General features: G+C 43.2%; 1 protein-coding gene across 1 annotated transcript; it reads left to right on the top strand.

Moving 5' to 3' along the window:
- The first annotated feature begins 241 nt into the window (after window positions 1-241).
- On the top strand, window positions 242-25,568 carry plekhg1 (pleckstrin homology and RhoGEF domain containing G1). Its single transcript, XM_022765679.1, has 17 exons — window positions 242-332; window positions 1,468-2,033; window positions 7,874-7,974; window positions 9,672-9,741; window positions 14,387-14,433; window positions 16,481-16,631; window positions 17,198-17,329; window positions 18,071-18,253; window positions 18,365-18,460; window positions 18,833-18,919; window positions 19,362-19,395; window positions 19,562-19,654; window positions 19,752-19,813; window positions 19,907-20,098; window positions 20,211-20,330; window positions 20,429-22,283; window positions 22,399-25,568. Exons 1-17 carry the CDS (start codon window positions 242-244, stop codon window positions 23,406-23,408), a joined length of 4,890 nt encoding a protein of 1,629 aa, XP_022621400.1. The 3' UTR covers window positions 23,409-25,568.
- Window positions 25,569-26,760: the final 1,192 nt, after the last annotated feature.

Below are 26,760 nucleotides of genomic sequence, written 5' to 3'. Positions count from 1 at the left end.
TTGCCTCATAGTGGAGTGTTCTCAGTATTACACTGTATTTCTTGTCATTAAGCTCAAACTCTGTCTCTGCTTTGCTGGAAAAATTATTAACCATTCACACATAAATTAGAAGTTTCTGTTTCTTGTATTTGTGTGTGTGTGTGTGTGTGTGTGTGTGTATATGTATGTGTTCTCTCACACAGCGTGGTGGTTATTGCCGACTCCGTGTATATGAAGCGTTTGGGTGGAACTGAGGACAAATATGTCAGAGCCAGTGGTCCTCATATGGCGGGTGGTCAGTCAGACTGTGGTCGGCAGGAATGTCAGGAATTGCGTTGCTGAACAGATGGACTGTAAGAATATGAAAGTGGTATTGTAAGTGTTAGAAGTTACATACAGTGACTCTTTTTAATGCTTAGTTTGAAAAAGGGGAAATACAGTCAGTGCCTGTTGAAATGTGTGAATTTAATTAGAATTTTAACGGCTCTGTGTGCGACTTTCTAGCCTCGATAAATCATTTCAACATTGTTAGAGCAAAATTATTACTGTGAACCAATTAGATTTGACACTTGACACACATATGTACTTAATTTTGTATCTTGTATACTGATAGTTGTTATGGCACCTGTTGCTTATCTGTCCATCCTAGAAGAGGGATCCCTCCTTTGTTGGTCTGTCTGTGGTTTCGCCCGTTTGATTTCCAGTTAAAGCTTTTGTTTTACTGATCTGAATAATTTAAGGACAGAGGACGTCACCTGTTGTGAGGATTGTTCTCAGAGACGGAGCTTGATATTTTGGGCTGTATTAATAAAACTGAACTGTTTTGACTTGTCTTGTTCATACAGATTGCATTATGCTGCGAAGGCAGATAGAAGTAGGAGAGTGAATGGGGAAGTGGAAGCCATTCTTGATCGTTTCTTGCAACGGTTGATGAAAAGATGAGAGGCCCAAATTATGTAGCAACATAATTGTTACAAACAGCAACAGAATGTATTATATACTTAGCTTTTAATATAGAAACACTAGGACAACAATGCCAATAGTCTAGACTGTGGTCTTATTTGTTTGCAGTAATTATACCAAGGCATCATGATTAATATGACAACGATATATAGACAGAGACATTGTTTAGGCTGCCTTGTTTAGACCAGCAATAGTAGTTTGGCTTAACAACACATTGGTGTGGCAGTTTATACCCATGTGCATCTGGATAGTACATCTGTATGTTTTCAAGGTAAAAATATAAATTTGCAACAAGTTACTAGCTAGAGGACGCTCTTAGTTTGCATCTGTTTGATTGGCCAATATGGTGCCCTGTTCCTTTTTTGCTGGACTTTGTATTGTTGTCAGTCTGAAACAGCCATAGAAATCCAACAGGAACTAGAACTTCAAACTGAAGGAAACAGAAATCGAAATCAAACATTACCGATATATTCGGACCAAGTCTGGTTAACAACAATCTCTGTCTTTCTCTCGTTTTCTCTCCAGACGATTATAACTACCTGCCTGATGCATTGCCTCCTCTTCCTGAAGTCCCGGACTCCGGCTCTGTCCTGAGCTCCGTTGACATCCCGGCCCGCTGCCTCCGCAACCCTGCCTTCCGCCACGCCTCCTCGCGCTACTGCTCCGCCCTCAGCATGGACTCCTCTCCAGACAGCACCGAAAGGCCGATCAGCTACAGCTCCACCTCGTCGTCCGCCTCCTCCCGGGACAGTCACTGCTCACTGGGCAGCCGCTCCACCCTCGTCCCTGCCCCTCACTGTAACCCGGTGACCTCAGACCGGGACTCTGGGGCAATTCGGTTGGAGCTGGTCCCGGCCCGGCAGCTGGGATGTGGGGAGGAAGAGGACAGAAATGATAGAGGGATGGACACAGGGAGGGGGCAAGGGAGACAGGGCAGTGAACAGACTCCAACAGAACATTCAGAGCCTGAGCTGAGTCCAGAGGGAAGTGAGCGGACGGGTCAGGGACCCAGGACATATGTTGACCGAGTGGTGCAGGAGATACTGGACACAGAGAGAACATACGTCCAAGACCTGCGAAGCATTGTAGAGGTAAGGGACAAAAAACCCATAATGGTGATTGAACACAGCCTGCAGAAGAAATTAGAAGCAGAAGGATCCTACATGTGAGAGGGACATTAAAGGTATATTAGCACATCTGGCAGAACATCAAATTTTCAGGAAGGTCTTGAAGAAATTTGTGGTTGTGCAGGTTATATCAGCTCCAAATGTGACTTCTCAGCTTTCACGCAAGACTGTTAATCAGTGGTTCCCGAACTTTTTGGCTCCTTACAACAAAGCAACCTCTCTTCACTGGTTGCATAGATCCAAACAAAAGGTTTTTTCCTTTTGTTTTTCTCATTTTATCTGAATGATTTTCAGAGACCTGAGACAAAATCAAAAAATGGAGTTGAAAAGTCTGAAATATGTTTTTCTTTTGCTCTAAACCCCTAAGACTTCTTGTAACCCCCAGGTTGGGAACCACTGTTTGAAATTTCTAAACATCAATCAAACCATTCGGGGGTCCCATCTTTCTCAGGCAAAAAAGTGACGGAAGTTTCCCAGCTTGACCCAGTTCAGCTCCGAGCAGCGGTGGGACGTCATAAATGTGTTTCAGTCCAGCGGCCTCATGACCTTCGTCTTTTCAGGAGGAGCATGGGGCTTTAATTCACAAGATAACACACACCCTTTTGGCCTTTATGGTTCTGCTCACACACGTGACGCACCCAGCTCATTGCCTGCAAGGTACCTTCAATATAGTAAGGTCACCTGCGTTTGCAGGCGGGGTTTGGCCGAGTTACACGATACCGGTGCCTTTTGTGCTGCAGGCACAGGCGCACATTCAAAACTTTTTAAAGCACACACACATACTGTATGCACACACACTCAGACAAATACACTCTTTTTGTGAGGTTGGCTTTGAACTGCGAGGATACACATTGCCTCCAGTCAGTGCTTTAGTGGCTTTGTTAAAGATTGGGCGTAGTGGTTTGAATCAAAGGTTGCTCTCCTTTCTCTCTTCCTCTTCTTTGTTGCTCCGTCAGCTCTTTTTGGTTCTCTGTCAAACTTAACATTTATATAGTCTGTGCTAGAATGTGCAACACACATGCGATGTGTGTTTCGGATTTGAGTCCTGCAGCTGAATTTGAAATTTTTGTGTGGAAATTGTTGTGGTTTTTGCATGTGTGCATGAACATGTTTGCATGTGTTGGAGCTCTGCCCACAATTTCCCATATCTCCCTCCTTAAACAGTGTTTCCTTCCCTACTCTAGGCTATTGGCTCATGAGCCACCGTGTTTGTGTGTGTGTGTGTGTGTGTGTTGGTATGTGTACGTGTCTATTATTTAGGGTTAAAAAGGTTCATAAGTGGAATGGCTGTTGTCAAAAAGAAAAAGCAGGAAACTCATATTCTCAAGAGACAGGATAAGTAGAGGGAGTGAGGTTTAGGTTTTGTGGTTTTGGCCTGTCACCCCTGATCGATGTCCCTCCCTCTCCTGCTCCTCCTTCCTTTCCTCCCTCCTTCAGGAGGTGAGGAAAAGGGGGAGAGAGAGAGAGAGAGAGAGGAAGGTAGGAAGAGGGATTTAGCTCTGAGATAACAGTGTCCAAAGTAGGTTAGGAAAACACTGAACAGAGCTTAGGAGCTGTACTTAATAACCCTCTCCTCTGCAGATCACCATCCTGCCATTAGTGAATCAGACCACCCAGCCCTGGGCGACCTCAATTAGACGACAGGACAGCTAATTCTTCACCAGCACTTTGGAGAAGGCGCATGCATTTAGCCTTTCTTCACCCATTTTAATGACAGTTCCAGTGGGTGCACGGAGGATGGATTGCACTGATCCTATCTGTATGAATAGAGCTTTTAACATGACAGTTCACCTACAGAGAATAGAAAAGTACTGGACAGCACAAGCGCAGCGTCAACATCTATTACCAGCACTGTCCTATGCGAGCCGGTCCTGCAGCCCTGGTTTCACTAATCCCTTTTGCCCGTGCTGCTTCCTGCAGTGGAAGTGGGGTGTGGCAGCCTTAACACAAATATTTACCCAGACTCTCCTGGGCTCACCTGTGTTTCATCTGTCAGCAGCGGCGTTGTGGTCTGCATACGCTCATACCCTGTCAGCTCGTGTGTGAACTGTACGTGTTGAGAGTATTGAACAGCTCATTTGGTCCAATTAAGGAATGCAGTTCTTCAGTGGCCCTGAAAGCTCTGCAACCTGAGAAAACAAAAGACGAGCAAATAAAGAAATCATCTTCACCCATTTGACAACACGTGCACATTTAGAGAAAAAAAAAACAGGTGAAGTGCTGCAAACACAGAAAAGAAATGCGACAAGTCTCACAGAAATCAATAAAAAAAACGAATGACAAAGTTCCCAGGAGACAGGAACGCTGCGTTCTGCACAGTTTTCTCATTGTGTTTCTTTCTAAACGCGCATGTGTTGTCAAATAGGTGAAGATGTTTTCCTCGTTTGTGTGTGTCGGATTTCTGTGCGTGAACATTTTTTGTTAGTTCTGCGTGATCGCTCCTCCCTGGCTCGATCGGTGCGTGTAATGAGGCTGATTCGCCATCCACGAACAGCCTCAGAGGCCAAAGCTCTGATCTTTTTTTTCTCTCTCTCTCTCCCTCCTCTTCCTCTCCTCTGCCCCCTTTTTTCCCTCCCCCCACTCTGAGACATGGAACGCTCTGCCAGGCCATTTGAAGTTGACCAGGAATTTGGAAGTAAACTGGGAACATCATTTGGCCTGCAGAAAAGTTCAAAGTAATGAGATCTGAACGTTTGCACTCGGCATTGTCTTGAGGAGTCACTTCCTACTGCGAGTGAGGGATGTGTTTGGTGTGTAGGAAAGGAGTGTGTACTTGAGGAGGTTAATAGTTAACACGAGAAAGTATCAAGTTTGTACATGTTATGTCTGATACTTAGCAGGGAGTGTACCTTAAGCTGTGTGTGTGCGTGCGTGTGTGTGTGTGTGTGTGTGTGTGTGTTTGTGTGCGTCCGTGTGTGTGTGTGGATCTGAGCGCTGCCCATTGTTGAGATCAGTCAGGCTTTGGCTGAGTGACTGGGTCAGGCCAGGTCAGATCTGTGACCCGTGGCTAATAAAGCATCACCTTACACATTACCTACGATAGTCAACAAAATCTAAACATGACCTCCTGACGTGACCCCTGACATAACCACCAACATGCCCGTGAGCGAGTCTTATTCACGTTTTCTGTTACTTAAATCCTCAAAACCAAAATCTTGGCCTAAAGCTCTTCACACCCTAAACACCCAGGATGGCTGATGTTTGAATCAACCCTCCACTCCTTGTTTCAGCTGAGATCATTTTTACCTCTCTCCCTTTTTTTTAATATCCCTCCCTTTGCCTAACCAAACACAGTTTAATGGGCTCCTGCTCAGCCTCAGCTAGTATAATGATAATGATAATAATAGCTAAATACATAAAACATTAACACAGAAGAGAAAACCGCAGCAGCAGACTGGAAATTAGGCAAACAAACTAAACGGGATGAGCAGGGAAGTGTTGAGTGTGCTGAAATGATCACAGGGTGTGTGTTTGTGCATGTTGAGGGCAGCCTGGTACTTTTCTCAGAGGTGTAAGTGCCTGCCCTGCCCAGTTACAGACTGTGGTCTGCTTTTGAAAACTGTTACTGTGCTCCCACCAGGATACTTCCACCAATCCCATACCTCTCTCCGGGTTGAAGTTTTACATACAGCTGCATTAACGGTTGAGATCGTTTGCGTGTGTTTGCGCATTAGTGTTTCAAGTGTTCTTCATGCGTAATCGTGTTTTGGTTTGGCAACTTTTTAGGTGCCTACGGGAACAGATACTATCAGTGCCTTACCCGTCTGTAAGTGAGACGGAGGAGCAGGAGATGCTCCTTGGGAAGGGGCAGACAGACAGACACAGACACTCTACTGATTCATGTATGTTTTCTGATTCAGGTTCAGATTTTTATTGACTCAAAGCTGTGATTATAAGATATGGAGTGCTAACAAACTAAAAAGAAAGCAACAAAAAGTACTCCCAGCATGCAGCAGTAGATGTAAAAGCAGCGTAGTTTAACTGCTTTACAGTCCGTAGCGCTACACAATATTGAACATAATCAGTATGCTGTCTGCACAGAGAGAAGTAAGGCCCTGTTCGGATCTGTTACTCACATCTGTCTCAGGTGATCCGACACCTCCGAGTACAGGTGTGAAAGCACCCAAGACGCACTGAGATCCGATCACTCGGACCACATTCGGAGGTGGTCTGGGCCACATGTGGCCACATTCTTTTAGCAGTGTGAACACAAATGGGCCACATTGCAGGACCACCTACTCTGCCACAGTCTAATTAGTCCCAAGACAATTTGGTAATGAATGAAATATATTTAACTTTTTCAAATGGCTGAAACCTTTTTTCATTGTAGAGTGTAATGAGATGCATATTGTGTGGTCTGATCATAAGCGGTCACTGGAGACGCATGTGGATGATCATCTGAGACGTATGTTAATGCCAGGTCTGAACAGGACCTAAGAAACATAAAGTTAGAACACTTAATGCCTCTGCCGCTCACTTCTGGCCTGTCTCTCTCTCTCTCCACCTCTCACTTTCTATCTGCAGGGAAAGAGTGAGAGCTGAGGCTGGTGTTTAATCTAACTGAGTCGTAACAGCACTCCTCGCTAATGGCAGCGATGGAGGCAGTGATAAGAGGCTTGGAGTTAAATCTGCCTGACTAGACTTAAACCTGTTTTTCAGCAAGGACCCATGTCAAACCTGGGTTTCCCAGCATCAGTCTGGCTGTGGTGGGACGTTATCCTCTAATCAGGATGTTTACACAAAACAATGAAACAAAGTGCATTAACACACTGTAAATGGGCGGTGTTCATCTATGTTGTGGCAGGCTGAGGCATTTAGTTTCTTTTGCAGTTTCACTATACAACTTAAAATTAAGAACTAGAATCATATGCACTGAGAGTGTTTTAATTTGTGTTCATATTCCTTTTGAAAAGCTTACTTCTGTACGTAGCTGGCTAATGAGACCCAAACAACAGAGAGCTGGCGTGGGGGCCTTGGCGAATAATGAGTCAAATAACATTTTTCATGCACACCCTCCCCTTTATATAATCAATATTTTGTGCACAGGAAAAAACAAAAATGTTAAATAAAAATGAGGATAACAAAGTTGATATTTCCCCCCTTCAAGAGGGCTGAAGTGAGTGAAATGAAGTCCTGGTGCATTATTAAGCTTCATGACTCTAGCTTATACTGTCTGTTTGTTGATGAGGAATCTCCAATAGTAACATAATAAGTTAGTTGAGGTAGTTGAGAATGGGAAGTCAGTTGGTTTCCAGGTCTAGTTATTGGTGGAGATTGTGGATTGAACAGTAGAGTGTACATCCACATGCTGTCGGTGTCAGCCTGTTAATAGCTTCTCCTGCGTCGACCCTTTTTCTCAGAGCCTGACCTAATGTTGATCATCATAGAGATGCTGGACAGACATTAAAAAACACAGCTTCCTGAAAGCCCTAAATCATCCGTCTAATACTCTATTGCTGTTTGAAGCTTAGCTATGTGTGGGCACTTGCATAGTGAGTCTTTCTCACAAAGCTATCTGGTCAAAGTGGTGCAAAGTGGAGTCGAGTGCCCAAGGGAGTTGGGAGCTTTAAAAGTGACCGAGGTGAAGGCTGTGGGAGTCACAGTGTGAGTAGGCTGTAAAAAAAATGAAGTGTGTGTTTGTGTGTGTGTGCTTGCCAAGGCTGGTGCCAATCAAAATGCCAAGTATATGTACTGTAGCGCTAACATGACTACTTTCTTTCTTCTTTTCTTTCTTTCTCTCTCGCTCTCTCTCTCTCTCTCTCTTCTCTTTCTCTCTCTCTCTCTCTCTCTCTCTCTCTGCACAGGACTACTTGGAGTGTATCAGTAACCAGTCTCGACTGTCTCTGAGCCACGAAGATAAAGGTTCTCTCTTCGGCAACATCCAGGACATCTACCACTTCAACAGGTGCAACATAGACACAGAACAGTACACTTGTGACTACAGACTCAGGCTGGAGTCGGACCTCAGACTTGACTTGGACTGCTGTGAGACCTGATGTACTTGAGACCTAAGCTAAAAAGCTGAAGACATTGTTTTGACCTAGTAAAATCCTGGAACAACAGAAAATGAATAAGACAGAGACGAGCAGGTGTTACATAGTTTCCAATCTTGAATACACACCCAGCCAGACTGTTGTCTGCTGTCATACCAGTGGCGGCTTTACACTACTGAATATGACATATTTGCCAAATATTGCGTCAATCCTATATTTCTTCAAAAAGATGGATTTCTTTTCAAAAATAAATGTCAGGCTCTTTCTTTCAACCACTTGGTTCTTCCATGTCATGTCGACACATTTATTGTAGCAGTTAAGAATATTTGAATAAATAAATTGCTCATAGTTTATAGCCTGAGACATACTGCTTTGTCCCCTAGTAGAATAAGTTTAGGTGAGCAAGGAAAATCAATCCCTATGATATTCTTGATTTAATAAATCCCCAGTAAAGGGTCTAGTTTTATTCTATTCCAAAATATATGTATGATTCCTCAGTTTTACACCTGTATACTGTGTCTTTACATCCTGTGTGGTCTTTCTGGTGTAAAGTGGGTTATATGAATTACACTGAGCTGTTACAGCTTGTTATGTCTATTGTAAGTCTTTAAACAGTGAGTCCCATGCACAGTCATTAAAAGTGGTAACCAGATCCTTTTCCCACTTTTCCCAATTTAAATCCAGTATTCTGTTGTAAATTAAAGGTGAACCTGTGAGGTTTCTGTTGTAGGATATGTTCCATTAAGGAGGAGAGGAACTTTAAACTTGACTTAGACTTAGGCAACTGACCTGAGACACAACTTGGACTTGTCCCAGAAGGTCTAAAAACAGCTCTGACGAATACAGCGACAGACTCTCGTCTCTGTCAGGCTCAACAAACAATGTCCAGCTGATAGTGAAACTGGACTGAGGCACCTGTTGATTTTTGGGAAGAGCGTTGTTGTGGGAGTCAGGTGTGTGTGTGTCTTTGTGAGTGTGTAGATTCAATCACCGTCTGCATATTTGTCCCCTCCGGCACCGCTCTAAAATCTGTGTGTATGTGCGTGTGCGCTGTATCCAGACGAGATGGCTAGTTGAGAATCAGCCATGGTGGTCTGGACACACAAACATGCACACTCTTTCTCCCACCCATTCATTTCTCAGCTGCTACACACACACACACACACACACACACACACACACACACACACACACACACACACACAAACCCGCCAGTAAAAGGAAGCATAAAAGCAGTTTAAAGTGGTCACAATGACCTCATGCTTCAACCATGAAACAATAACTTCAACAGTGGCCTTTTTTTTTCCACAGTGTGTACTTACACATACATACACACCTACAAACAGGAGCACCCTGTTTGAATTCATGGAAGTTTCTCATTTGTTCAGAGCCGAGTGCCCCAAGACCTAATTTCTGTACCCAGGGTGACTCTTACTCCTGAAATTCTCTGCAATTGTTGTGAGCAATGAATGGTGGGAGAGCAGTTTATGTTCCTGTGTCAAGGGAGGAAGAGAAAACAGAACACATTTAAAGTCGTAGAGTGCATGTTTTGACATCAAATGTTTTGACATCAAATTCTGATTTCTCTGACATGATGTGTTCAATTCAGGGACCTTCTTCATGATCTTGAGAAGTGTAACGCAGACCCCGTGGCCATCGCAGAGTGCTTCGTATCCAAGGTAAAAATGTCCGCCTCCTCCACCCCTCCATCCCTCTGTCTCTAGAGACACAAAGTACATTTGCTCCAGTAGACTTTTAAGTAGTAGTAGCAGTAGTTGAGTATTTACCTTTATCTATTTTACCTTTATATTCCCACTTCACTACTTTCAGAGGGAAATATTGTACTTTTTTACTAGAATACATAGAATACAAAGCACTGTTAAAGGTCCCCTTACAAAAGAAGCAGTGTCTGGTTGTGGCTCCTTGTCGTGACTCATTTTTCTGAGTTGTTTGCAGTTCCACCTAAAGGACATTTCCCCTCTAAACTTCTCACATGGTTTCACTTTTTTAAGCCCAACAGGAAAATAATTCAACATTTCACAAAATGTGCCATTACCATTAGAAATATAATAATATGCATTGTAATAATATGTCCTCTACCACTGTCTGTCTCTCTGTCTACATGCAAACTCCTTCTCTTGCTTGTTGAAACCTGTCCAAACAGCTGGTTCAGACACACACACATGCACACACACACGCACGCGCGCACACACACACACACACACACACACACACACACACACACACACACACGTGCATACATACGTACGTACATACTCACAGATGCACAGGGGACAGTAAATGAGAAACAGGCAATTTGTGATGATAAGAGATAAGTTCCCCAAATTCAAATGCAGACTCTGCATAAAGTCAATGAGGTTTATTGAGGTTAGCAGCATTATTTTGGTGGTTGGAATGTCAGCGTTAAGTGCAAGAGGAGGGCAGAGAGGAAGGACAACTCCAGAGGAATTTTAAGGACCGTCCAAATATGTAATCACCTTTTTTTACTGCAGGGGGGATAATAGCAGTACTTCATCAGGAAAAAGTGGACTCAGCAACTCTGCTCAAAGTATCACTGGTCCCTGTGTCTGAGTGTTTTAGCTTTTCCCTTATCCTCACCCGCCCACCCGTGCCCCATAAAATCATTGCATGATTATGTCCCATGATAATGCACTGCATTCCAGCACTTCCTCTAAAACACTTTACATTCCCTCCCTACCCGACTGCAATTACACCCAATACCACAGAGCAACTGTCTGACCGTGTATTAAAAAAAAAAAAAACAAGTCGCCTTCAGCGTCAGAGACTCACTAAATACAGCAGCTGTTGTTGTGACAGACAAGTTTTATGGCAGCCCACAGCACCACTCCGCATAATTAACTGAGATCCATAAACAAGCCAGGGTGCTGACTGATTACTGTTACAGTTAGCAAAAAAAAAAAAAAAATCTCAAGAGGAAATGCCAGTCACATGTCACGTGAAAAAGAAGCTGTTTGGTGTTGTTGTGATCGCAGACAATGTCATAGACTCGTTACTTGACCTTGATATATATAGTCGTGTGCTAGGTCTGCAGACAGACCACTGTCACCACTGTCCTTCATGTCCCCATTACAATTTAGACATCGCAATGAGAGCTGTGTGTATGTGTGTGCGTGTGTGTGTGTGTGTGTGTGTGTGTGTGTGTGTGTGTGTGTGTGTGTGTGTGTGTGTGTGTGTTTCTGTGGCCTCATGATTTCACATGAAGACCTCTGGTGAAAGGGTTGTAACCAGAATAGTAATCAGACTTCTTTGTACTGCTGGAGGTTGGTCACTGTTGCTAAGACGCAAAAAACCACAAAACCTCTCTTTCTCTACCTACACACACACACACACACACACAAACACACCGCTCATAGCTAACACTTTTCTAGTCGGAGCAGTCAAGAATCACCACCCAGCACAGTGTTTGAGGAAGAGACGTGTCTTGTTGTAAATCTCTGGCTCTCTCTCAGATAATTGGCTATCTATCCTCATGTTCCTCTCTGTTCGACTAAATCCTCACTGTGCTATGTGTTGAGTAAGCTTTTACAAGGTTTTATGGGTTGCTACATGCTGACTGAGAGAGTACAAATGCTCCCAGTGATTTATCAGGTTCAGTGCTTACCTGATGACTCACTGTGACCAGTCCGGTCTCGATAAATCTGTACAACAACAAAACCTGCTGCCTCATTACTTTGTCATTCAAACGATATGATTGGACGCCAATGCAATTTGACCTCTTATGTAGTGATTAGTGGCCACAGCTCAAAAAAAAAGTAGAGCTCTTTCCTTATAATTTGTATCTCGATACTCTAGAGAAGGATATTTTTCATTTTCGTCATGTATAGGAGCCAGAGCGCAGTTCAAAACTCTCACATGCAGCATTTATTATATGATGATTATATGATTTAACGTAGCTTGTATATATTTCTAAAAGGGAGGTATATTATAGATGTGAGTTATTTCAGGGTCTACTGGTTTCACTGGTTAGGTTCAAAGAGTGCGTGCATGTCGGTGTGTGCACTCGTCCATGCGCTGCACAAATTTGTGTTCCATAGAGGCATCTGTGTATTTTGCGGTCTTGTGTTCGTAGTGCAGAGGGATATTAGAGAGTGTGTATTAGGAGTGTGTGTCGGTGTGTGTCATCAGAAATCGATGGTGGCACATCTGGTTGCGTTTAGGCCTGGTCTGCGGCGGCAGACTGCTGGAGACGAGAAGGAGAGCTCTGCTCTTCAATTTAGGACAGTTCCCACGGAGCAGCACCTCAGGCAAACAGATCAGGAGAGCTTGTCTGTGTGTGTGTGTGTGTATGTGTGTGTGTGTGTACAGTATATTTTGGTGGGATACATTGTGTTCGTGTAGGTAGGTTGAATTGTTTACAGCTTGAATAGGAATCTATATTTACCTACAGCAAGAAACATAACACACACAGACACACACATCCAGTCTATGCATACTGTAAATCTACTTTTAATCACATGTTGGGAAACGTGTGTGAATGTCCACATTGCTCTGTACATATGTGTGTGTGTGTGTGAGTGTGTGTGTGTGTGTGTGTGTGTGTGTGTGTGTGTGTGTGTGTGTGTGTGTGTGTGTGTGTGTGTGTGTGTGTGTGTGTGTGTGTGTGTGTGTGTGTGTGTGTGTGTGTGTGTGTGTGTGTGTGTGTGTGTGTACATTATGAACCAGGACAGACCTCTGTCATCTGCCCTGTGTGTTTATGATGTCGCTTCCTGATAGCTGTCCGCATCCTGTGACCCCCAAGTGTTTATGGACACAAATAGAGTTCAATTAGACTTTCACGTTATGCAACAGCAAGGGGTTCATCTTGAGGCCTCCAAGAGAGCGAGATGTGAGGGAGAGATGAAGAGGAAAGCTTTCAAGACAGAGGAGAGATGAAAGGTTATGAAAGAGAAGAGAATCAAGAATTTCCATGAAAGATCGATGAAGCGAAGACGTGCAAAATGTGTTACACAAACAGAAATCGGGAGAAAGGGTGGATGATATAGGGATGGAGAGAGAGAGAGAGAGAGAGAGCTTCATTCCAGCTTTGATAAGTCATGCTGTGTCTGATGTCTTTGATGTTCAGAAAGGCATGCAAGGTGGGAAAAGTCTCAATTAAAGGGGCGGCAATGAAGAATGAGGGGATATTTAATCCAAGCGCTCAGGGCTGTTGGGATCAACGGGGACTTAAAGGCCAGGATGGCAGACTAATCATAAGCTACAATGTTGACTCTCAATTAGTAGCAGTGCACGGAGGAGAGAGGATGCCTTGTCTGTGGGCTCACAGCGCGCAGAACAGTAAACATGAAATAACCGGCCAGCCATCAAAACTGCACCGAACCACCAGTGGTTTTGTATGCTTTAGCCCATTTACTACAAGACACATGTACTTAGTATTGCAACTAGTCATTTGAAAATATTTTCTCTTCCACTGGATTCAGATCAGTCATTTTCGTGTGATATAAAAATGTATTAGAAGACTCTTGAAGCTTGCTTTTGGTCGTGTAATCCATCTGTGACCATCAAGTTAAAATTTTGTCAAAGAGCCATTTTTCTTATGAGGAAATGGAGGAGACTTTGAAATCAATTTGCAAATAAGCCGCATTACAAGGAAACAGTAGTGTAACTGATGAAACCTCATGGTCACTGTGACTGTTGAGAGCCAGCTACATTTTTACACCATACTGACATGGATGGGAATCAATGGCTGGCTGAATTGGGAGGAAAGTACATCCCACTGTCTCTGTAGCTTTTTAGCATGAATTTGAAAAGTATCAGAAAGTAGGCCTACATGATTTGTAATTAAAGGGCTTAAACTTGTAAACACACTAGTATGGGCCTTTAATTAGTGTTAGTATAATTATGCAGAGCAAAACCCACCAAAAATCTAAGCAAAGTACTGTCAGAGATGCATCCTTATGTCTTTTCCCCAATTCAGTTCAATTCAGTTAGGTCACAAAAACTTTATGTATGTCAGCTCACAAAGGTGGTTTTTAGCAAAACGTTGGCGTGCTCACACGCTAAACTAAGATAGTGAACGCAGTGTTACTATTGAGCTCAAAGCACCTCTATGTCCAAACACAGCCTCACAGATCCACTAGCATGGCTGTTAACTACTTGTCTTGTAACAATAAAATATTAATGTTAGGGTTTCTCACTACACACCTACATGTACCCACTAACACACACAAACGTCAACAAACATTATGTGACATCTTGTATTTTTTTTCTTCTCTCATCTCTTCAGTTACTCCTGTTTCCTGCTACTTAAACACATGAACTAATGTGACCCCTGTGTTTTTACAGAGTGAAGAATTCCACATTTATACCCAGTACTGCACCAACTACCCACGGTAAGACAGCAGAGTGTGTGTGTTTATGCCTGAGACTGTGCTTATTCAGCGCAACCGTCTACTGTACAAAACCTGTCTTCTCGTTGTCATTGTTATCTCATCCTGATCTCACCTCTGCACGCCGTCTTCCCAGCGTCTCACATAGCTCCATTGTGCATGTCGATCAATGAATTACCCCCCCCCCCAACAGGCTGACACGCTCTATAGCAGTCACCTCAGCAGGAGTCAAAGTGTCTACTGGCTGTTGTGCCTCAGGGTCTCTCTACCTCCCTCCCTCTCGTCCTCTTTTTTTCGCAGCCTATTGACAGAGTTACAACTCGCACACTGACAGATGGGGTATTAGAGATGTCACCTTATCATACCTAACGCTGTTAATGTTTTATTCTGCTTTGTGCAAGTGTGGTCCTATGAGACACCTGTGTGGATAGCTTGGGAGGAATAATGTGGTGTTTTTTTTTTTTTTGTGTGTCAGTTTCTCCATTGTGTGTGTGTGATTAAATAGGCTGAAACGTGAGGCTATTCTTCATGCCAAGATATACTGCACCTACCAAACACACCTTCTCCTCTGGCTGCCATTTTTCTCCCACAGTGTATGATAAGAAAGGCACGTGGGGAAGAAACAATTTACAAGCAAATGATGACTAACTGAATGCTGATTGTGTGCACGCTTGGTGTGTGTGTGTGTGTGTGTGTGTGTGTGTGTGTGTGTGTGTGTGTGTGTGTATGCGCGCGTGTGTGAATGTGCGTGCGTGTGTGTGTGTGTAAAGGGGTTATTGTCAGCTGTTTGAGATAGACCTTCTCCCACATCCACACCACAGCTGGTGACCCCAACCAAGGTCACACACGACAGACATATACACACACAAGGGAGACACTTGCACACAAACACATACACACACACGCACACACACGCACATGCACACACGCACAGAGGCTGCAGATGTATCATGGTCATGCTGAGCTCTAAGGTCGGGTTTCCTCCGGAACAATGTGAGGCCTGTGTGGAGCTGCACTGGAATTTAGACATGCAGACATGCACATGCATGCGCGCACACAAAGACACAGAAGAAAGAGACAAGTTTTGGGCAACCCACAACTGTCTTTCTCTGTCTTTTTCCACTCTGCATGTGTACGCACACACTCACACACAGCCTCCGTTTGTCAGTGAAAAAGGCTCTTTCTTCCCCAGTAGGTCAAAACTAGCTCCACTGACTTGTAAATTTGGGTCTTACAAGGTTGTGAAGTGCATATGTACCAAATATTAATTGATGCTGCCTCAGAAAATGATGAAAGCATGAAGCATCTATCATGCAGTTAGATTGACATCTGAGGCTCAAACAGGGTTTGGTGATCAATAACTTTATATTATTATTTATCATATTGTAATGGTATGTCTTACAAAAATTATGTTGTCAAAATTAGTGATTCCAAGCAAACTGTGACTTCAAATTGTATGATTTTGTCTGATTTAATACACAACAGTGGAACGCAGGTCATTGCACTGAACAGTAATTAGCTGATGCATTTCAAAATGGACATGTGCACAGGAAAGTGCACAGGTGCTGGACCTTGAAGACTGATACATATATGCAACTGAAAAGTCTGCACACTGTGACTTAAAATATTATCTTATGCATTATTTGCATACATTTGCTGAATAGATAGAATACAAATATTAAAATGAACAATAATTGAATTGAATTAATTTTTTTGCCTGAGCTGAAAAATGGATGGATATCTTCAAAACCTTCACACACCATCTTTCTGTCCCTTTCAAATATTTCAGATGTAGGAACATTCACCCAGTTGCCAGTTTAATATTGCAGGACTGTTATATTAGTTTTAGCTCGGTGTTCCTAATATACTGGCAGCAGAGTGTGTTTGATATTCCCTTCTGTCCAACTCGGTTGTAAACGTCCTTTTTTTTTTCTTTTTTTTTTAGAATTGTCTGTCAGGACATACATCAAAAGTCTAATTTCTCATCGCTGTCAAATTGCGGTTTACTACACATCCCTGACGTCTTATTCACTGTGTTTTGTCTCCACAGGTCGGTGGCTGTGCTAACAGAGTGCATGAGGAACAAGGCGTTGGCCAAGTTTTTCCGCGAGCGCCAGGAATCTCTGAGACACTCCTTGCCCCTGGGCTCCTACCTGCTCAAGCCAGTGCAGAGGATCCTCAAGTACCACCTACTGCTGCATGTATGTCTGTCTGTCTCTTGTCTCTCTCTGTCTCACAAACACACACACACTTACTCTTTACCCGCAGAAATACAAGCGCAGGCACCCACTTGTCACAGTCAGCACACACTAATGTTTTTATCCATACCAATGCAAATGGATGTGTACAGTTCAATAAGAGCCTTTTGGACTCAGCTTCCAGCTCAGCTCCTTTGGAGAGGCCAAATGTTTAGACATATGGTGCTCAGTATGTATGTTCCTGTATAAGTGCTTGTATCAGGGTACATGCATGATGTACATAAAAACACACATGGGTGTATGAACAGTAAGTGGTCACCCATTTGCTGGTGTCTTCATTCTGCATATTCGCTATAATTTCATTGTTTTCTTTTTAACTGTCTGTTGTTTTTATTATTTTTATTGTGTTTTTATTCTTCTGTAAAGTGTCCTTGAGTGCTGTGAAAGGCGCTGCCAAATAAAATGTATTATTATTATTATTATTATTCATGAACATGACGTGTGAGCGTTTGTGCAAGTGCTAACTCCCAGCGGTGTATGTATGTGTGTGTGTGTATGTGTGTGTGCAGGAGATAGCCAACCACATGGAGAAGGACACAGAGACCTTCGAGGTTGTGCAGGAAGCCATAGACACCATGCAGAGAGTGGCCTGGCACATCAACGACATGAAGAGGAAACATGAGCACGCTGTTAGGTTGCAGGTACGACCAACACACACACACACACACACACACACACAAACACACACACATGCATGCACACAGAAAATAAAAATTCAAGTCCGTTTAGGACTGATAACAGTGTCCCGCTCGCACACTCGCCATGTCTCTCATTATTCCTATCACAAAAGCAGACACGGCAGTTTCGAGCCTCTCAAGGAGCCAATTCTTTTATTGTTGTGTGGAACAGTTATGCGAGCTCTAGGTTTGAATCAGCCAAGACTCTGATCCTCCCCTACGTCTTACGCAAGTCACTGCGTTTTCCACTGGGCTAATGATGGCCTTGCATAAGGAGGACACATAAAAGGGGAGCTTGTTTCTTTTATCAGCTGGGAGCCAGGATGGTCAGATGAATGCAGGAATGTGTGTGGAAGCGTTTACTCTCAGTGCCTGGACAGAGGATTGGCTCGATTATACATTTTCAGCTTTTATTGTTTTTTCCTCATCATAATAACTTTTTGTTTTTACTTTTCCTTAACCTTTCCATTTTTACTGTCTCAAGTCTGTTGCTCCCTTCATCCAGTAGCACAACACACGGCATCAAATCACTTAAGCTTCCTTTTTATGTGCTGTAGGTCAAATATTTATTTTTATGATGCAAAATGGTTTCAAAATCTCACATTTTTTATTGCTATTGTGAAATCCTTTTTCCTGTTCATGTTAAAATAAACACAATTATTTAACTCCCCTCCCTCTCCTATCTATTTTCTGTGCTGACTGCAGGAAATCCAGAGCCAGCTGACCAACTGGAAAGGCCCTGATCTGATTGGCTACGGAGAGTTGGTTCTTGAAGGAACATTTCGTCTGCAGCGAGCCAAGAACGAGAGAACCCTCTTCCTGTTTGATAAGCTTCTGCTGATTACCAAGAAACGAGAAGAAACCTACACGTACAAGGCTCACATCCTGGTCAGTCGTGTCGCTCGAACCGCTACCCGTCCCCAAAGACACACTAAGCATACAAATGTTTCTGCTCAGCGACAGTTATCTTTAACATGACGTCTTACCTGTCTGTTTCAGTGCTGTAACCTGATGCTGGTGGAAGTTATTCCTAAAGAGCCACTGAGTTTCAGTGTGTTTCACTACAAGAATCCCAAACTGCAGCACACAGTCCAGGTATAACAACACTGCATAATGAAGCACATGTCATAACAAAAGCGAAACACATTGTGGATGTAATTACATGTTTTAAACTGTAGCCAGCATTGTGCAAGAGTGCAGTCAGAAAGTGTGACGATTATTTTGCAGGTGTCTGATTGTTTTGTAGAACATCCAGGCTCACCTCACTGCGTTGCTCAGACATGTTGAGTGTTTAGAGGCTAATGGAGGCCATTGTTGTTACCTAACCACTGTGGGCAAGCACTGAAAAAGATAATGTGTGTGATGTAAGAGAGCCGTGTTCAGATTTTTTGAAGGGGCTCATCCCAACCCTCTCAGCTGCCTTTTAAAGTGCATGTCTGATAGCATCTTCTCTGTGATGCCTCCTAGGCCAAGTCACAGCAAGACAAGCGCATGTGGATCTTACACCTGAAGAGACTGATACTTGAAAACCATCCTGCCAAAATCCCCGCCAAGGTAAGAGCACCTCGTCTCCTGACGCCTCCCTCTCTGTCCACTAATGGCGTAAACACAGACTTTGAGTGGGATGTGTTGAAAATGTCACTCCCTCTCGCCTCCTTCCTTTTTTTCCCCCATCTTCTCCATCTTTTCTAACCCCTGCTTTTTCTCTTAACTTTCCTTTCATGCGCTCTGATTTTTTGTCACTCATTTATTCTCATTCAAACACAATCTCTTTTCTGTCTCTTCTTCTGCCTTTGGACATGTGCAAATGGAAACTGATGATTTCTCTCCAGTTGTGAAGGTCACTGAGAAAGTTCACTGTTATTACATAAAGGGGCTGCTTGTTAAGTGAAACTGTTGAGTTGTGTCTGTGGTGTGTCGCCACCTAGTGTCCGACCTAATGTCCATCCATGATCTAACCTGTTGAACTTACTCTCGTTTTATTGTTCATTTCTAGGCCAAGCAAGCCATTTTGGAAATGGATGCAATGCGTAAGTGAATTCACACGAAAATAGAAGATTGATAGATATAATGTATTAATTAAATTTCTACTATATTTTTAATGTTGTGTTCTTTTTTCATAGGTTTAATCATATTTAATGTATTTTAATCATGTAATGTAATTGTTGTGTGACATCTTTTCGTTAATTTCTCCAGATCATCCTGGGTTTCATTACCGCCCTGATGGTGACAAGAAGGATTCCCCTCAAACCAAGGAAGGCCCGACTCCTCGAAGAGGACGCAGGAAAGGTGAGAAATGTCAAATTTGCTGAATTTAAAGAAATGACGCACTTTGCGTGTCCGAACTGTAAGAGTTCATCATATATTTATTTGTTTGTCTTCCCAGAACCTCTTTCCAAGTTACTGAAGAACGCCAAGCAGAATGCAGCAAACACAGACGGCGAAAAGGTGAGCAATAACCAGAGGTGATGCACGAGAATAAATACACTCACACTGACAGAAATGATCTAACCAAACTCTGGAAACTGTCCTCCTCTGCAGCGAACAAGTCTGGGTGCCACCCTGCTCTCTCCGGTGTCCCAGCTGGCTCTGGGCACAATCGGTCGGAGCCGCAGCCTCATCAACCAATCGCAAGAATCCCTGGACCCCGGCGATCACTTTGACCACAGTGACAGAGAGGAAGGAGAGGAGCCACATCAGCAGGACGCTGACGATGAGGATGACAGCGGTCTGGTGAGTTTAAAGCTGCCCAATGAGTGATAATCATTACATATGCACGCCATACAATTCTACCTTCAACCCCAGTCCCTCAGACATGATGTTAATGCTGAAACTCTGCGTTCAGGGAGGTGGAAAGAGGCTGCGAGTCCCTGGTAAAAGCAGTAGGAAGAGGCTGAACCCTCAGGCATCTGTTGATAGTATAGAACAGTGGAAAACCTTCAACATGAGCCCTTCAGACCTTCAGGTATTAATCACAAATACACCATGGTAATTTAATCTACTTCTATTTTGATGATTTTGGACCAGATGTAAAACAATTTATTTCTTTTGTCTTCCATTCAGAGAGCGAGAGAATCCCTGGTGAGGGAAGGTAGTCACCACCCACCACTCCTCAGGACACCTAATGTGACAGAGGAACCTCCAGACTCTCCTATTCCCTCCGTAATAGTCACAGAAAGTGACCATTCAGTGAGGAACATCTGGGCAGACCATCGGGCTCGTAGGGCCATGTTCCCCACCCGCCAGAGAACCATGCAGCCCGACGATGAGGATGAGGACATCTACCAGATGTTTGTTCCCACAGAGCCCGGTGGACCAGAGCCAGAGGTGCCCTCGGAGAGGTCAGAGGCCACGTCCTCGCCCAGGACAGCTCGTCCCTGCAGCTGGCACGTTGAACAGGTGCCCGCAGTGCAAGTTGACCCCCCACCAGATGGGAGCAGAGTCCTGCGGAGGGCGAGCAGTGCAGGGGAGAAGGTTACAGAGGCTCTCCAGAGCCCTGACGACGACCAGGCCGGTCACAGCAACCTGGGGGTGATCCACACTGAATCATCCAGCAATGACATATCTGGCTCATCCTCAGCCGAGCAGCTGACTATAGACGATATTGAAAATGTATATGACAACATCAGCTATGAGGACCTAAAGAGCATGGGCCTCATCAGGAGAGACCTGGAGGAAAGCCAGTCACGGAAAGAGACATCCACAGATGCAAAGGGTTCCCAGGGCAAGGCAGCAAGGGTACTAAATGAGATGTCAGGGGTCACAGAGCCTATGATTGAACCAGACAGTTCCTCTGAGAGCAACCGGTCCTCCACACAAGAGGGGAGGCAGTTTGGGACATGTGAGCTCAAAATAGTGGAGGAGAACATCTACGACACCATCTGTTTCAGGGAACCACCATCAACTGAGCTTAAAGGAATGAATGACGGCAATAAACTCAAACAAGAAAGGGACAGTCTGCTGGCCTCTGAACAGGACCTGACTGGAAGTCTTGGAGGGTTTGTATCTGAGGAGAGCCTCCACTTTGGAGATGATGAAGGACCTGGCACCTCCCATCCCGTTCGATGTTCCTCTGAGCCAGATTATTCCTCGTCATCAGCTTCCGAGACGTTCTCCCAGCGCTCACAGAAAGGGGACAAGATGTCCGAGCAGGTCGACGAGATCTGGAACGACTTAGAAAACTACATCAAGAACAATGAAAAGAAAGCTGATCGACTTCCTGCTGCCTTCCCTGTTAGTACCAGTGAGTCACCTAATAAGTCCTCGGCAGTCAGAAACAGCTCTAAAAAGAGCCCCCCTGTAACTAGTCCCCAAGCGGCCAGCCCTCCAACTAAGAGTCCCCCAGCACATCAGCCTAAACCCCCACCCATCACATCCACACCATCATTCACCATTCCAGTCATCAACCTCCCTGATCTTCAAAGTGAAAGCACCACTGTAGAAGATCCCCACAGCCCTGCTCCCACTTCACACCCCATTCCCGCGACCCCAGAGCCCCAACCAGGTACAGTGAAGAGCATCCGTAACAGACTGGCTCGCCTCAGCAGTGGCAGCTTCCGCCTAGAGGACGATGACCTGGTGGAGCTTCCTCAACGAAACACCCCTCAGAAAGATATTCCTCTCAAAGACCTTCATAGTTTGTTTCCAGGGGAGCTGGCAGGTCTGGACTCCCCCCTGGCCGCCTCCTCTCTCCTGCTTGGTGAGTCTGTGGACTTCCCCCTGGAACTGATGGACAAAACAAAGAGCAGGGTGTTCCTGATGGCACGGCAGTACAGCCAGAAGATCAAGAAAGCCAACCAGCTGCTGCGCATGAGGAGCATGGACCCCGGAGATTCTTGTAGTCGGGCCAGAGCGGATAGGAAACAGAAAGACCTGGCAGCCATCTTAGAGGAGAAGAAACAAGGGGGCGCAGCCATAGGTAACTCAAAACATTTCGCTCTCAGATAGTTTGTAACTCATTGCTTTATTTGGTTTCCCTTCCTGTATTTCTCAGGGCTCATACCTTCTTTGCATCCTCTGTGTTCCCTCTTCAGGTGCAAGAATAGCAGAGTACTCGCAGCTCTATGACCAGGTAATGTTTAAGGATCCTCCTGCTGGTCAGACCTCCGCTACCCCACACTACTCCCATCATCCAGGGCTGCCGTCCTCCCCGTCCATGCCTGAGACCTCCCTGGAGGAGGACTGGCTCCACTGCACGTACAGCAATGGAGAGCTGGCCAGCTTTGTCTCCTCAGCCAGCGAGGTGGGGGACGCTCGAGCGTCTTCCACCCCACAGCGCAGACTAACCTCTGCCTGCTCCATCCCTTCTCTCAAGACTTTTCCTTCCTCTCCAACCACCCCACCTTCCCAGAGGTGGAGTTCGTGCATGTCGTCGCCAAGCGAGAAAGAGGAGCACGTGTACAGTTCCATTAAGAGACATCCGTCCTTTAACGCACCATCTTTGCCCCCCACGAAGTCTTCCCCATCCGATCACTGTCAGTCGGTCAGCTCTGTGGCAAGCCAGCAGGAGGAGAAGAACAACCAGTCTGGACTCAAATGTAACAGACCCACTGTGGATCGATCCACAGATAGACTCCATGGCCCTAGTCTGGGCCGGGCTGGCCGGCAGAGTAGCCTCCCAGAGCGGTCTACCCAGGGACAGTCGGACCTCACTTTACACGACGGTCAGCAGGTGGTGGTCTTGAATCGGGCATCTGCACTGAGCATACTCACCGCCACTCAGAACTACCTGGCCAACTTCAAGGACAATGGGGAAGATGACGATGACTATGTCGAGATCCGCTCAGAGGACGAGAGCGAACAGGAGTCCGACAGATTGGCGCAGAGAAATGGCAGCTCAGCGGTTCTCTCCAATCAGAATCGGGGTCTTGTCCAGTCCCAGAGTCTGCCGTGCAGCCCGGTGCACTCCTGCGACTCGCTGAGGTCTCTGGACCGTGAGAATTTGGAGAAATACCTGTGGAGTGAGCCGCAGCAGAGCCACCCCAACATCGTCCAGTCTCTGAGGGAGAAGTTTCAGTGTCTGAGCTCCAGCAGCTTTGCCTGAAGCTACACGACGACTAAAAGCCAAATATATACATTAACATACAGCATATAGAAAAAAAAGGGGCACTGCAGCTTTGCATTGAATGCCCTACATAATACAACATCATAGTCCACAAACAAATACAAATATTACACGTTATTAAACATAACACACATGTCAACATAGATCAGAAGCAATTTCTTTGATTTCATCCATATTTGTAACAAGTTCTGTGAATACCTATACTTTCTGTTACATGGCTTCAAAGTAAAACACATGATAGGTTACTATTAATGGTCAAAATGCCACATCAATGCGTGCATGTGAGCTGCCTTAGCACTTCCAGGTTCAAACAGTCCTCTCATGTATGTTTTAAAGAGTAGTGATCTGGTGGGGGAAAGTCAACAAGTAGTGGTCAAAGCAAAAAAAAAGTTATCAGGTGTTTGTAAAGGCATTCAGTATGACTGAATGGGTTTTATTATACAAAGGAATTCAAACTCTTTTAGCCTTGTAGAGATATGCGGAGGACTTGTGCCAATAAACTGTTGTACAGATACAGTAGTTCAGGATATCTGTTTGAGTCTTTTCTGTGCCCAACATCTCAAACCGAAGTACAAGCATCAAAACTTTAGATGACCTTTGGTGGATGTTAACTCTCTGTGTCAGGAATACCTCGTGAATCGTGAGGTCTTTTAATTTACTCTTAAGGTTATTTTAACTGCGTTTTCAACACTAGTTAAACCTGTATAGGAGAAGTGAACCACAGTGGTGGCTAGTGTTTTTAATTGTGCTTACACTATCAAACAGTTCTGAACAAGCAGCTTTACAAATGTGCAGTTCAAACTTGCAGTCGTCACATTTGCTACTCAGGCTAGTTTGTCACTTTTAACAGCTTTTTTAGCAATAACTGTAACAAAAAGGATGCAGCTGTAAAGAGAACATGTTGGCTATTACAAGATCCAATAGGTTAAGTATAACTAGACTTAGACCAATAAGTCTATTTGAACTTATTCCATTTCACTCTACCTACCACCTTTGTCATGAATAGGGTATTGTGCTTTAAAATCAAGAGAAGATGCTGATATTTTAGAGAATCTATAAGAAACAGTAGGACTTCATATTTATTTTGAATCTGTGAGCAAATCAGAGATGTTTTTACGTTTAATCGATGGAGTGAAATGTGCATCTCAACAAGTGGATGATGTTTTTTTTTTTTTTTAATCATACTAAGTTTAACCTTTGTTTTCCAGAGGGACCATAAAGAAGAGAATTAAGGGGAGTTAGTTAAAAAACTACAGTACTGTATTTGGTGTATTTTTTTTTTCATTCAAATTGATAGTCGACTGTTTGTTTACTTTGTTTACGTTATGGGACACTCCCAACTGTCACACTACTGATTTTGCATCCACTCTCACAGAAAGAAAGTCTCAGCAAGAGAGTTGTCAGTCACTTCAATAAGGTTCATACAACAAGATTGTTTTCTCTTACCTTGAAGCACATCCAGTCTTTACCACACACTTGTTGAAATGGCTTAATTTCTTTAAAAAAAAAAAATTCACCAAATCTGTCCTATTTATTTGAAAGCATCCCTATGTTATTGCCCATTATCACTATTACTTCAAACCACAGACAGGTTGTAAATGAAAGTAAAATATATTTATTAAAAGATGGTTTTATTCTCATTTAAGAGCACTCACAAAATTTGAATCGGATACTGTGAATATTTTCAGGAATGGCATTTCATTTTCTATCACGCACTGCTTAATTACGTTAAGTTCCAAAATCACTAAAACACGTGAAAAGTTGAAAAGCACAATATCAAGGCCTACTGTTCATATCAGGAAATGTGCATCAAACACAAGTTAGGAATATGAAGTATGTTTTTTTTTTTTGTGTTGTTTTTTTTTTGTTTGTTTCGTTTTTGGATATTTTTATCCTCTGTTTCACTGGTGGGGATCGTCAGTCTTCATTGACTCTTTTTTGCACTTTTCTGTCTTTTTTACGTTTTATTTGTAAACACTTTGTAAAGATGTACATTTTAGGAAAGTTATTCTTGTATGCCATAGGTATGCTTTATAATGCTTTAATGTTTAAGTTAAATGTACTGTATTTTTTTAACTGCCTAGTTGTCATTGCTCAACAAAACAATGTATTGGAGGAAATAAATTCAGATTAAACTTATCTTTGTGTTTTCATTGAATAAAAATGTCATCACATTGATTATAGTACAGTGCAGCAGTGGATGGCCATTCATCAGTGTAAGTGTTCAACGCTTATGAAGGAACTGAGACATCCAATACAAAGCAGCCTGAAAATAGGATAAGATCTGTGATGATAATCATCATTTTATTAGATAATCATTTACTATCACAACATGCTCAGTGGTTGATAAAAAATAATTAATTCTCTACCCAAGATGTATTTGTTTTTATCACATGATGAGAATATCAGGTTATATTCTTGTATAGAATATAATATGGATAATACCACAATCCATTGAGGTTTCAACAAAATGCTTGGTGATCAATTGGTTATTACATTTTGCTAAATATATAAAGAATTAAATTTAATTATACACACACAGGTGCAATTATTTTGCAAAAAAAAAAGTCGAAATCAGGTATGTCCTCAATGATAAGGAGTGAAGCCAGACCAATGAGATTTTTGATGCCAATAACTCATTAATTTATTTACTCATTAAGTTATCTAAATTTGAGTTTAAATTTGTTTAAAGATTTATGATCAGGATTTGTACTAAACAGGACATTTTACAGTTGCCTTGTCAGTGCTCTCTGGTGGACAAACTATTTTATGACAACACATTTTCTAAATTACCACAGACAGATCTTTGATATTTCCAAACTGCAATTTCTTGTTACTATTGATGTAGCTGATATTTGTGAAAAGTATTGGTTGAGGAAGTAATAATACCACACTATTGAAATACTCAATTACAAGTAAAAGTCCTACACTGAAAATGTTAGGCCTACTTGAGTGAAAGTATGTAAGTATAATCAGGAAAATGTACTGACAGTATTGAAAGTTTTATTCCAGAAAAATCTCCACTGTGACTGATTCACAATCACTTCAGAAAATGATGGGAAATGCTGATTGAATTAACAAGAGCCAAAGTGACACCTTCAGACAGTCACAAAAAATCACAAAATTATTCAGTTTACTGTAATTTCAGCAGCAAAATCTCAGCTTTGAGAAGTTGGAACTATGAAATGTTTAAAATGTTGCATGAAAAAACAAAACATCAAAATAGTTTATATTTTCTGTTGGGTGACTAATCAATTAATCAACAAATCACTGCAGCTCTAATTATATGTGTGGTTTATTAATGGTTGGTTAATCAAAACAGCACATCATA

Source organism: Seriola dumerili, unplaced genomic scaffold (genome assembly GCF_002260705.1).
Source record: "Seriola dumerili isolate Sdu_G_001 unplaced genomic scaffold, Sdu_1.0 BDQW01000025.1, whole genome shotgun sequence".
Lineage (NCBI taxonomy): Eukaryota > Metazoa > Chordata > Actinopteri > Carangiformes > Carangidae > Seriola > Seriola dumerili.
Note: the sequence above shows the minus strand (reverse complement) of the source record. Positions and strands in the feature narration are given on the sequence as shown.